Source organism: Colobus angolensis, unplaced genomic scaffold (genome assembly GCF_000951035.1).
Source record: "Colobus angolensis palliatus isolate OR3802 unplaced genomic scaffold, Cang.pa_1.0 Scaffold1, whole genome shotgun sequence".
In the NCBI taxonomy this organism is placed as follows: Eukaryota; Metazoa; Chordata; class Mammalia; order Primates; family Cercopithecidae; genus Colobus; species Colobus angolensis.
The window spans coordinates 16,307,735-16,319,301 of record NW_012110918.1 but is presented as its reverse complement, the minus strand read 5'-3'; the positions used below and the strand labels follow the sequence as shown (position 1 = coordinate 16,319,301).

Below are 11,567 nucleotides of genomic sequence, written 5' to 3'. Positions count from 1 at the left end.
AGCCACTGCGCCGGGCCCTGTTAGAATATTGCTTATCTCTCCAAGCGAGCGCATTTTCAGCTGCCAGAGAAAAAGAAAACCCTTGTGGCATTTAGAACACACTGTGTTAGCCAGGATGGTCTCGATCTCCTGACCTTGTGATCCACCCGTCTCGGCCTCCCAAAGTGCTGGGATTACAGGCTTGAGCCACTGCGCCGGGCCCTGTCACAAGTCTTTCTATCTGCAGATTCATCTTTCCTGAACTCACGCATCTGTTCTCCTGGTCATTGGCTATTGCCTCTCATCTCCTGAAATCTCTCTCTTATGGACATTGGTTTGATTTTCCTGATCTATTGTCCATGTCTTTTATCTCCTCCTCAAGATATCCAACATTTTGGGGTTTGCTCTATTTCCGGGGAAGATTCCTCAAACTGGCTTTTTAGTTAAGAAATTTAGCTTTCAACGCATTCATTTGTCTAGTAGTGCCTTTTGGGGGGATGATGATTATATTTTTAAATTTTGCGTAACCCTTTTCCTAACACTTTGTTCTCTTTACGGATGCAATGTCCTCTAAAATCTCCTGAGACTACCAGTTGGCGCCTCTGCACGCTCTGGGATGATGATTACATTTTTAAATTTCACGTACCCCTTTTCCTAACACTTTGTTCTCTTTACAGACACAACGTCCTCTAAAATCTCATGAGACTACCAGTTGGTGCCTCCGCATGCTGTTTTTGGAATCAGGGCTGGGCTTGCCTGTCTGTTCAGCTCAGTCTCCTCTCAGGTCTGGGGATTTCCGGTTGGTAACTCACATTTTGGCGTGAAGGTTTAGTGACTGTGATGGCTAATTAATACTGAGTGTCGGCCGGGCGCGGTGGCTCAAGCCTGTAATCCTAGCACTTTGGGAGGCCGAGATGGGCGGATCACAAGGTCAGGAGATCGAGACCACCCTGGCTAATACGGTGAAACCCCGTCTCTACTAAAGAATACAAAAAACTAGCCGGGCGACGAGGCGGGCGCCTGTAGTCCCAGCTACTTGGGAGGCGGAGGCGGGAGAATGGCGTAAACCTGGGAGGCGGAGCTTGCAGTGAGCTGAGATCCGGCCACCGCACTCCAGCCTGGGCGACAGAGCCAGACTCCCTCTCAAAAAAAAAAAAAAAATACTGAGTGTCAACTTGATTGGATTGAAGGATACAAAGTATCGATCCTGGGTGTGTCTGTGAGGGTGTTGCCAAAAGAGATTAACATTTGAGTCAGTGGCCTGGGAAAAGGCAGACCCACCCTCCATCTGAGTGGGCGCCCTCTAACCAGCTGCCAGTGCAGCTGGAGTATAAGCAGGCAGAAAAATGTGGAAAGAGAGACTGGTGTAGCCTCTCAGCCTACATCTTTCTCCTGTGCTGGATGCTTCCTGCCCTTGAACATTCGACTCCAGGTTCTTCATTTTTGGAACTCAGACTGGCTCTCCTTGCTCCTCAGCCTGCTGACGGCCTATCGTGGACCTTGTGATCCTGCGTTAATACTGAATAAACTCTCCTTTCTCTATATATCTATCCTGTTAGTTCTGTCCCTCTAGAGAACCCTCATACAGTGACTGATGGGCTCCGTCTCCCTCCCAGATGAGGCAGGTGACCGTGGGCTTTCTCCAGGGGCTAGACCCCATGTCTCACCTAAGGGACTGTGCAGTGCTGGCTGACCCCCGGTCAGGGCCGGGACCGCTGCCCAAATTCTTCAGTTCTGAGAAGGCAGAGATGGTGCTATTTGAGGCAGGTCTTGCCAGGTTGAAGAGCCTTGACTCCAGCCCTTTCCTAATCTCCAGGAAGCACAGAGTCCACCAGTGTTTAGATCTTTTCAGAATCCCACCCACGCTTTGAGCCCTAGCAGAGGGCAGGCGGCAGGCACTCAACCCCAGCTCCATGGCTCCAGCCTCGCTGAGCAGAGGGGAGCCGGCGGGTGCTCTACCCCAGCTCCACAGCTCCAGCCTCACTGCAGGTGTGGGGAGCAGTTGGGGGCATGTGTCCTCCTTCAGGAGGGTCTAAACTCTGTTACTTCTGGAGGATGCGGTTCTTTCAGTTCAGCGTGGATGTCATGTTCTTTCCTTTTGGTGTTTTCTGTTCATTTGATGGTAACTGGAGAGAGGTTCTTGATAAGTGCCCACTTACCCTAACTCTGAAATTTCCAGAAACCTCTTCCACTTTTCTCAGGATCTAAAATGTTTCTTTCCAGAACAGCTGGGATGGCCGTGCGCTTCTGTTTTCTTCCAGGTTTGTGTAGGCCATTTCCCCATGATAAGAGTAATACAGAGTTGACTGGGAAAGTTGAAAACATCAAAAAGCATAAAGACTGAAATACGGCCGGGCGCGGTGGCTCAAGCCTGTAATCCCAGCACTTTGGGAGGCTGAGATGGGCAGATCACGAGGTCAGGAGATCGAGACCATCCTGGCTAACACGGTGAAACCCCATCTCTACTAAAAAATACAAAAAACTAGCCGGGCGAGGTGGCGGGCGCCTGTAGTCCCAGCTACTCGGGAGGCTGAGGCAGGAGAATGGCGTAAACCCGGGAGGCGGAGCTTGCAGTGAGCTGAGATCCGGCCACTGCACTCCAGCCCTGGGTGACAGAGCGAGACTCCATCTCAAAAAAAATAAAATAAAATAAAATAAAGACTGAAATACTACATAGCCACAAGAGGAAGCCACTGTGTCCGGTCACCTACATGACCAGCTCTGTGCAAGCACACTGCTTTAGTGGTAATGTTGCATAGCATGTGCTGTAGCCCTCACTGTCTTATCTGATTGGAAGCTACCCGCTGACCTGCCGCACACACCCTGCGGTGGTCGGGCCCCGGGCTAGGGTCTCACTGTTGTGCCAGCCCCGGCCTCACCCTTGCATTCGCACCTGTCGAAACCCTCCAGCATCCCTGGTCTGCTCTTGCCTCCTGGTCTTGCCTGTCCTTGGACCTCTGCAGCCCACCTGTCTCTCCCAGTTTTGAGTCTCTACACCTGGCTGTTAGCAGCTTCAGCATTTGCTGCTTTGTCCTGAGAGGTGCCATTTAACATATGTATGACCGGGCGCAGTGTCTCATGCCCGTAATCCCAGCACTTTGGGAGGCTGAGGCAGGCGGATCACCTGAGGTCAGGAGTTCGAGACCAGCCTGGCCAACATGGTGAAACCCTGTCTCTACTAAAAATACAAAAAATAGCCAGGCATGGTGGCAGGTACCTGTAATCCCAGCTACTCGGGAGGCTGAGCCAGGAGACTCGCTTGATCCTGGAAGGGGGAGGTTGTAGTGAGCCAAGATTGCGCCACTGCACTCCAGCCTGGGTGACAGAGTAAGACTCCATCTCAACTAACAGCAAAAAGACATTTGATTTATGTGCCTTCCCCTCCTTAAAAGGGTGGGAATCCTTCCAGGACACACACACATCTTACTTTTCTAGGTGCCTGGCCATGGTACATGGGGACACCCCTGGGAACCCCTCCAGGACCCGATGGCGTGTGGGGCCGCGGGGTTGCCTTACGCTTTTTGCGCTCCTCGTTGGCTGCTGCACAGGTCTTGGTGTAGAGTGCACGGGCGCCCTGCAGCTCCTCCTCCTTCTGCCTGCGCTCGCTCGAGGCGACGGAGTGGCGGTCGTGACTCTTCTCCAGCAGTTTCTGCAGGTGTACCAGGTGCTGCTGCACCTCATAGAGATTCACCCCCAGCTCCTGCCGCTGGGCTCGGCTCTGCTTGGTAGCCACGGCCTGGACCAGAGAGAGAAACAGGGTCACCAGGACGCGGGCATCCGGCCGGGGTGGGAGACTGGACAGATACACACCAGCTCTTGGAGGTCCAGCTTCAACTTTTCGATCTGTCGGTTCAGGTAGTTCTTCAGGGCAGCCTGGAATCTTACCATCAGGGGCTAGAACAATGGAAAAACCACAGGCGGTTACCTTCCTGGTTACCCTCCTGCCTAACCCAGGGCTCAGCCCACGTGGCCACAGGTCTCCCCCTGGTGGGCCAGAGGCGACTTCCGTGTGGAGTGCTCCCTGCTTCTGCTTGGGATTCTTACTCTGGAAGCCACAAATTAAAGGCACCTCATGGTCTCATCTCAGGCACTTGCAGAACTGAATGCCTATTTTGGCAAAATGATGGTGAGCTGGGGCCAGAGGGTGGGCGGAGCAGTGGTCTGGGGACAGAACCTCCCCCTGCAGCCCCCAGTTCCTTCCTGTAGCTCCTGGAGCTCTGCAGCTTTCCTGATGGGTGAACGAAATCAACATCTGCCTTTTCCCCTTGCCAGTGGGTAGAGCAGGGAGCTGCGATCCAATTGGTGCCCTCAAGGCAGTGGCTCCCAAGGTGGGCCCGACACCCCCAACATTGGCAATGACTGGAGACTTTTTTTTTTTTTTTTGAGAGCGAGTTTCGCTCTTGTTGCCCAGGCTGAAGTGCAGTGGTGCCATCTTGGCTCACTGCAACCTCCACCTCCTGGGTTCAAGCGATTCTCCTGCCTCAGCCTCCCAAGTAGCAGGGATTACAGGTGCTCACCACCATGCCCAGCTAATTTTTGTGTGTGTGTGTGTGTGTATTTTTAGTAGAGACGGGGTTTCACCATGTTGGCCAGGCTGGTCTCGAACTCCTGACCTCAGGTGATCCATACACCTTGGCCTCCCAAAGTGCTGGGATTACAGGCGTGAGCTACCACGCCTGGCCTGGAGACATTTTTGATGGTCACAACCAAAGGCGGGATGCTCCTGGCATGTAGTGGGGGACCTCAGGGATGCCGTTCGACACCACACAAGGCACAGCACAGAATGACCCGGCCCCACAGGACAGGGGTTGAGAAACACAAGCCTTACCTGTACCAATCTTAGAAGAGAGTACCCTACGAAGAGGCAGGTCAGTCAGTGCCTATAAACGGTGCAGTGAACAGGCGAGATACAAGTACAGCATGTGGGGTCAGGAGTGGGTCACAGTGCAGGCAGAGAAAGGGGCCTGAGTCATTCTCCATCTGTGTAGGCAAAGTAAAACCCGGGAAGGCTTCCTTACGTGGTCTGGGTCCAAAACCACCAGTTGGGACCCTTCATCTTCTCCTTCCTCGTCACTCCCCTCGGACTCCACGTTCTCTGCCACGGCCTCTTCCTCGGAACTGGGCTGCTGGATCTGGTCCTGGAACACTGGCTGGTCTCCTTCCCTGGGGTGGGCATCGGGCGCCGTTGGGGGCATCACTGTGGGGAGAGACAGCAACACGTTGCCGAGCTGCTGGAGAGAAGGCTCAGTGATTCTCTTCTGGGGCGTCAACGGCACAGCTGCTGTCATGCCTCCTGCAGCACGATGGGAAGGTGACAGCAAAAGCATCCAAACGGCCTGTGGGTCAGAAACATCATTTACCCCATCTTCTCTTCACTGACTCAGCGCATCCCAGAGAAAGGGCCCCGTTTTAAAGGTAGGCAGGAAGGAAATTATTTTTGAGAGGCTTCTTTACACATAAAGAGTGAATAGAAAGGTGGCCACTTAACTAGTGGATTAGATACCATTTTTTTTTTTTTTTTCAGACAGAGTCTCACTCTGTCGCCCAGGCTGGAGTGCAGTGGTGGGATCTCGGCTCACTGTAACCTCCGCCTCCCGGGTTCAAGCGATTCTCTTGCCTCAGCCTCCTGAGTAGCTGGGATTACAGGCACCCGCCACCATGTCCGGCTAATTTTTTTATTTTTAGTAGAGATGGGGTTTCACCATGTTGGCCAGACTGGTCTCAAACTCCTGACTTTGTGATCCACCCGCCTCGGCCTCCCAAAATGCTGGGATTACAGGCACGAGCCACTGTGCCCAGCCTAGATTTGAATTTTTTTAAAAATGTGAAACAGCTGATAAGACTGCAAAAGAAAGGAAATAATAAATGAGGCTCTAGTTTTGGCCTTTACATAATTCTAGGTTGGAGGGATCCCTGTTCTGTTTTGTACTAATTTATTTATTTATTTACTTATTTAGAGACAGGGTCTTGCTCTGTCGCTCAGGCTGGAGTGCAGTGGTGCGATCTCAGCTTACTGCAACCTCTGCCTCCCAGGTTCAAGTGGTTCTTCTGCCTCAGCTTCCCTCAATCCCTCAGGAGTGACAAGTAGCCGGGATGACAGGTACGTGCCACTACACTCGGCTAATTATGTTTTGTTTTGTTTTTTTTGAGATAGAGTCTCGCTCTTGTTGCCCAGGCTGGAATGCAGTGGCTCAATCTTGGTTCATTGCAACCTCCACCTCCCAGGTTCAAGTGATTCTCCTGTCTCAGCCTCCTAAGTAGCTGGGATTACAGGCGCCTGCCACCATGCCTGGCTAATTTTTGTATTTTTTAGTAGAGATGGGGTTTCGCCATGTTGGCCAGGCTGGTCTTGAACTCCTGACCTCAGGTGATCCACCGGCCTTGGCCTCCCAAAGTGCTGGGATTCCAGGCGTGAGCCACGGCGCCCAGCCTCTGTTTTACTAATTTAGACAGGTGCTGTTTTCATGTCATTTGCAAGTAATGCAAGGTTTTGGACTGTCTGCAGGTTGGTACCACAGGGAATTTGCAACTTCCTGATCTGCCCTCCCGTGTCCACAGTACTGGGATGCCGGGACTACGTAAGAAGACGGGGGTTCTGGAAAGCCTTTGAAAGTCAGCAGACAGATTCAGGCCTGGGGGTGCTGTCACGACATGCCTCGCTCTGAGACCAGGAGGCAGCGAGAAATGGCCGTCAGAAGATGGGGCTGGGCATCACTGAATCTCAGCGAAGGCTGCATTCTGTCACTTAATCCAACCAGTTCCTTAATGCCCTTAGGGGAACTATCTGTTAAATGCAGAAAGGTTACTACTTCATCAGTCACTGTTAGGATTAAATGAGATAAAACAGTAAACGCCCAATAAATGTTATCCGTATCTGTTAATAAGATTTTTCTCTTTCAGCTCACAGCCACTCAGGAAACAGGTAACAAATGGATGACAAACAAGTGGCGTCCCTTGCACAGAAGGGCCCGTGCAGGTGGCTCATTGCCGCCACAGCAGGATGACCTCAGCGGGTGGGCGGCACCTGGCTCCTGTGGGACGAACTCCTCCAGATCCGAGGACTCCATGCTGCTCCAGTGGCTCAGCCGGAAGCGGTGCCATGCGCCCATCGGGAGCACCTGCCCCTGGGGCTCCCCTGTGGATCCTGTCTGTGGCAAGAACAACCCAAACTAAGTCAACAAGGGATTAACTGCCACTGAGAAGTTATTCAATTTTAACTCATTACATTTGTGAAAGTTGTCAGAATCAAAATTTTTTAAAAAAACCTGGCCGGGTGCGGTGGCTCATGCCTGTAATCCCAGCACTTTGGGAGGCTGAGGCAGGTGAATCACTTGAGGCCAGGAGTTCGAGACCAGCCTGGGTAACATGGTGAAACCCCCGTCTCTACTAAAAATGCAAAAATTAGCCGGATGTGGTGGTGCATGCCTGTAATTCCAGCTACTTGGGAGGCTGAGGCACAAGAATCGCTTGAACCCTGGAGGTGGAGGTTGCAGTGAGTGGAGATCACAGCACTGCACTACAGCCTGGGCAACAGAGCAAGACCCCTTCTCAAAAATAAATAAATAAAGTTAAAATCGAGTCGGGTGTTTTTTATGAAGGGAAGACATTTTCTTATTGAAATTTCCCTAAAGGGGGCTGGTTTGAAAGGAGAGAAGAGGAAACAGTCCTCTTGGGAGACCCTGGCTGGGAGCTGAGGCTTTCCCGCATGCTTTCATGAAGAGGGTGCTCAGAATCGTGGTTTCCCGTCCTTGAGGTGCTCAGCATGTGGGAGCAAAAGATCCCATGACCCACGCATTCTCGTGCCTGGGTGTTTACACTTAGCTACAGATCCAGACAGGCAGAAACCACTCCTTTATTATTATTACTTTTATTATTATTGAGTAAGGGTCTCACTCTGCCACCTAGGCTGACGTGCAGTGTTGCAATCCCCAACCTCTGGGCTCAAGTGAGCCTCCCTCCTTAGCCTCCAGAGAGCTGGGACTACAGGTGCACACCACCACACTGGCCTAACTTTTTAATATTTTATTTAGAGGTGGGGTCTGGCTATGTTCCCTAGCCGGTCTCAAACTCCTGGCCTCAGTCAGCCTTTCCGCTTTGGCCTCCCAAAGTGCTGGGATTACAGGTGTGAGCTGGGGGAACCACTTCTGAATTCCCTGGGCGAGGGAGAGTTAGATGTTTTCCATTTTGAACATTTGCAAAAGTCAAATGATGGTCTTTATATCCAAGTGATTTCCTATTACTTTAACAATTACGTTACGTTTTGAGCAATGTACCATCCTAAATAACAAACAGAGAGAGGTTCCGTAAAGGAAACTGATACTTATTTGGAGATAGGGCATTGCAGTGGAAATACAGGTGCCATAGTAAATTATGTTTGTATTCAGGGAGGTAAAGGAAGATGAAAGTCAATAAAGGAAAAATGAGGAGGATGACATAATTGTTTTGCGATAATTCTCCTTGGCTGTAAGGATCAACAACAGGGTGGCATCACTCGAAGTTTCGACAGGCAGTTGCTGGGCAGCTGTCCTTGAGGAAGTGTTTTTTTGTTTTTGTTTTTGTTTTGAAAGGTTATGACGACCTCTGTGCAACACTGTGGGTTTTGCAGAGTCTTTTCTGATAGTTTTTGTTATGAGAAACCCTCCCCTTAATGGCTTTCCCCAGCTTTTGTTGTTATTGTTGTTGTTGTTTTGAGATGGCATCTCGCTCTGTCGCCCAGGCTGGAGTGCGCCACCACACCTGGCTAATTTTTGCATTTTTAGTAGAGACGGGGTTTCACCATGTTGGCCAGGATGGTCTTGAACTCCTAGTCTCAAGTGATCCGCCTGCCTCGGCCTCCCAAAGTGCTGGGATTACAGCCATGAGCCACTAGGCCTGGCCTGTTGTTGTTGATAAATTCTTAAAAGTGGTTTTGGTTTTATATTTGTCACTTGTGATCATAAAACTTAATTAGGGCTCACCAAATACTGAAACATGCTATTCTCCAAAGTGACTTTTAGAAACTCTTTCGGGTTTCCCAGGGTAGGGGAGTAGGAGGGATGGGTGCCTTGTGGTTCAGAACGGTGGCTTTGAAGCAAGAGCTACCATTTGCCACAACAGCTGAGTGACTATGCGATGACCTTTCACCTCTCAGTTTCCTCATCTGTACAATGGGCACAATCATAGTTCCTATGTCATAGGTTTGTTATCCTAAGACAACACAGAACAGTGTCTAGCCCATAGTCAGTGCTCAGAAGTATAAAGCAGCCTCTTTCCCTGCCTCCCTTCCACACTCCCATTTCCCCTTCCAGAACAACTGAAACCTAAGCTATGCTGGGGGTCGGGGCAGCCAAGGCAGTGAGAGTGGGAGACAGGTCACATCCAGGGGGATTGATCACATTGGTGAATATAGTAAGGATCATGGGGCCAGGCTTCTCCCTGTTGGAGAAAGGAGCTACAAATATGGAACAGGAGGCCAGGCGCGGTGGCTCATGCTTGTAATCTCAGCACTTTGGGAGGTTGAGGTGGGAGGATTGTTTGAGCCCAGGAATTCAAGACCAGACTGGGTATCATGGTGAAACCCCCCTGTACAAAAAATACAAAAATTAGCTGGGCATGATGGTGAGTGCTTGTAGTCCCAGCTACTTGGGCAAGACTACGTTTCAAAAAAAAACAGAAGAGGAGAAAACTGGGAGGGATCCCTTATGGAAGTGAGATGGAATTAGAGGTGCTATTGTGAGCCAAGGCCGGGGGCAGGGGTGTATTCCAATAAATATAGATGTGAGAGAATATCTGTGTACATGGAACATACATAAATGTGGGGGAAGTATGGACAGTACATGCACACAGGTCCTATCTCCTGCCACTGAGAGGGCCTGGGGACAGTGACACCCCAGCATCAATGAGGACCCCAGCACCCAAGTCATAACTTCTAAATTCTATTTTCCACTAACAGAAACAGGGCTCCTGGAGAAACGTCTGATTCTAAGACTGGGCAGTCCATGCCAGAAAGCAAGAAAGTCCTCAAAGAAGGATGGAGGTGCATCAGACGACACAAAAGCTGGTTTAAATGGGCCCTCGTCGGCCAAACTGAGCATCAAAATACATAATGACAGTAACAGGTTATAACCCAGTGAATCACATGGAGAGCCTGAGTCTATGCAGATGTAAGAATATAAATAAACCAAGAGTTTAACGAGGAACCGACATTCACGTTGCTCCAAAGTGGCTGCCTGTGTTTATCTCAGAGTGCAGCATGGCCTGCACATTTGAAAATCAACCAATGTAATCTGCCAAATTAATTAACGAAAAAGGAAAATACAGTCTTCTGAACAGACACAGAAAAGGATTTGACAAAACCCAATACCCTTTTATGATTAAAAAACAACAACCACCCAATAACATTCAACAAACCGAGAATACAAGGGAACTTCCTTAACCCGATAAAGGGTATCTACAACACCCACAGCAAACATGGCGCCTTACAGTCAAAGACTGAATGCTTTTCCCGTAAGATCAGGGCAAGACAAGAGGTCTGCTCTCACCACTTCTATTCAACATGGTGCTGGAGGTTCTAGCCAATGTAATCAGGCAAGAAAAAGAAAGAACAGGTGTCTGGATTGGAAAGGAAGAAGTTAACTGCCTTTTTTCTCAGACGACATGATTATCTTTGTGAAAAAGCCTACGGATTCTACAAACAAAGCTAGTCTAAAAGTGAGGGACTTTAGCAATGTGGCAGAACGTCAGGTGAGTATAAAAAACCAATTGTATTTCTACATGCTAGCAACATACAATTGGAAACCATTTATAATGGCATCAAAAATGTGAAATACTGGCCTGTAGCGATGGTTTACGCCTGTAATCCCAACACTTTGGAAAGCTGAGGCAGGCGGATCATTTGAAGTCAGGAGTTCAAGACCAGCCTGGCCAACATGGTGAAACCCCATCTCTACTAAAAACAACAAATTTTAGCCGGGTGTGATGGTGTGTGCCTGCAGTCCCAGCTACTCGGGAGGCTGAAGCAGGAGAATTGCTTGAACCTGAGAGGCAGAGGTTGCAGTGAGTCAAGATCATGCCACTGCATTCCAGCCTGGGTGACAAAGTGAGACTTCATCTCAAAAAAAAAAAAAAAAAATTCTGGAAATTGCCTTGCTCCATTTCCAAGGAATGCTCAGGCATCATTTAGGGTGTTGCCCAGGCTGGTATCGAACTCCTGGCCTCAAGTGATCCACCTGCCTTGGCCTCCCAAAGGGCTGGGATTATAGGCGTGCACCACCATGCCTGGCCCAATTTCCAGATGTTGAAGGTTGTGCCACAGCTGTTTGTGGGAAACACATACAGAAGCATTTGAAGGCTTTGGTGCATCAGATCCACAACTCACTCTCCAATGTTTAAGAAAACAAAAGATCCTTTTTATTGCACTTCATTTTTTTCTGTAACTTTGTGATTGTTTAAGGAAAATTGGGCTGGGCACAGTGGCTCATGCCTGTAATCCCAGCACTTCGGGAGGCCGAGGCGGGTGGATCACGAGGTCAGGCGATCGAGACCATCCTGGCTAACACGGTGAAACCCCATCTCTACTAAAAATACAAAAAAAATTAGCCGGGCGTAGT

General features: G+C 49.9%; 1 protein-coding gene across 1 annotated transcript in view; it reads right to left on the bottom strand.

The window, feature by feature from the left end:
* The window catches only part of CCDC40 (coiled-coil domain containing 40), a 65,386-nt gene that overhangs the window by 50,811 nt on the left and 3,008 nt on the right, over positions 1-11,567 (bottom strand). Inside the window, exons 4-7 of the mRNA XM_011958072.1 lie at positions 7,004-7,127; positions 4,998-5,176; positions 3,790-3,873; positions 3,496-3,715 (exon numbers count right to left, since the gene is read on the bottom strand). Coding sequence (XP_011813462.1) covers positions 3,496-3,715; positions 3,790-3,873; positions 4,998-5,176; positions 7,004-7,127 — 607 coding nt within the window. The remainder of the gene's footprint in view (positions 1-3,495; positions 3,716-3,789; positions 3,874-4,997; positions 5,177-7,003; positions 7,128-11,567) is intronic.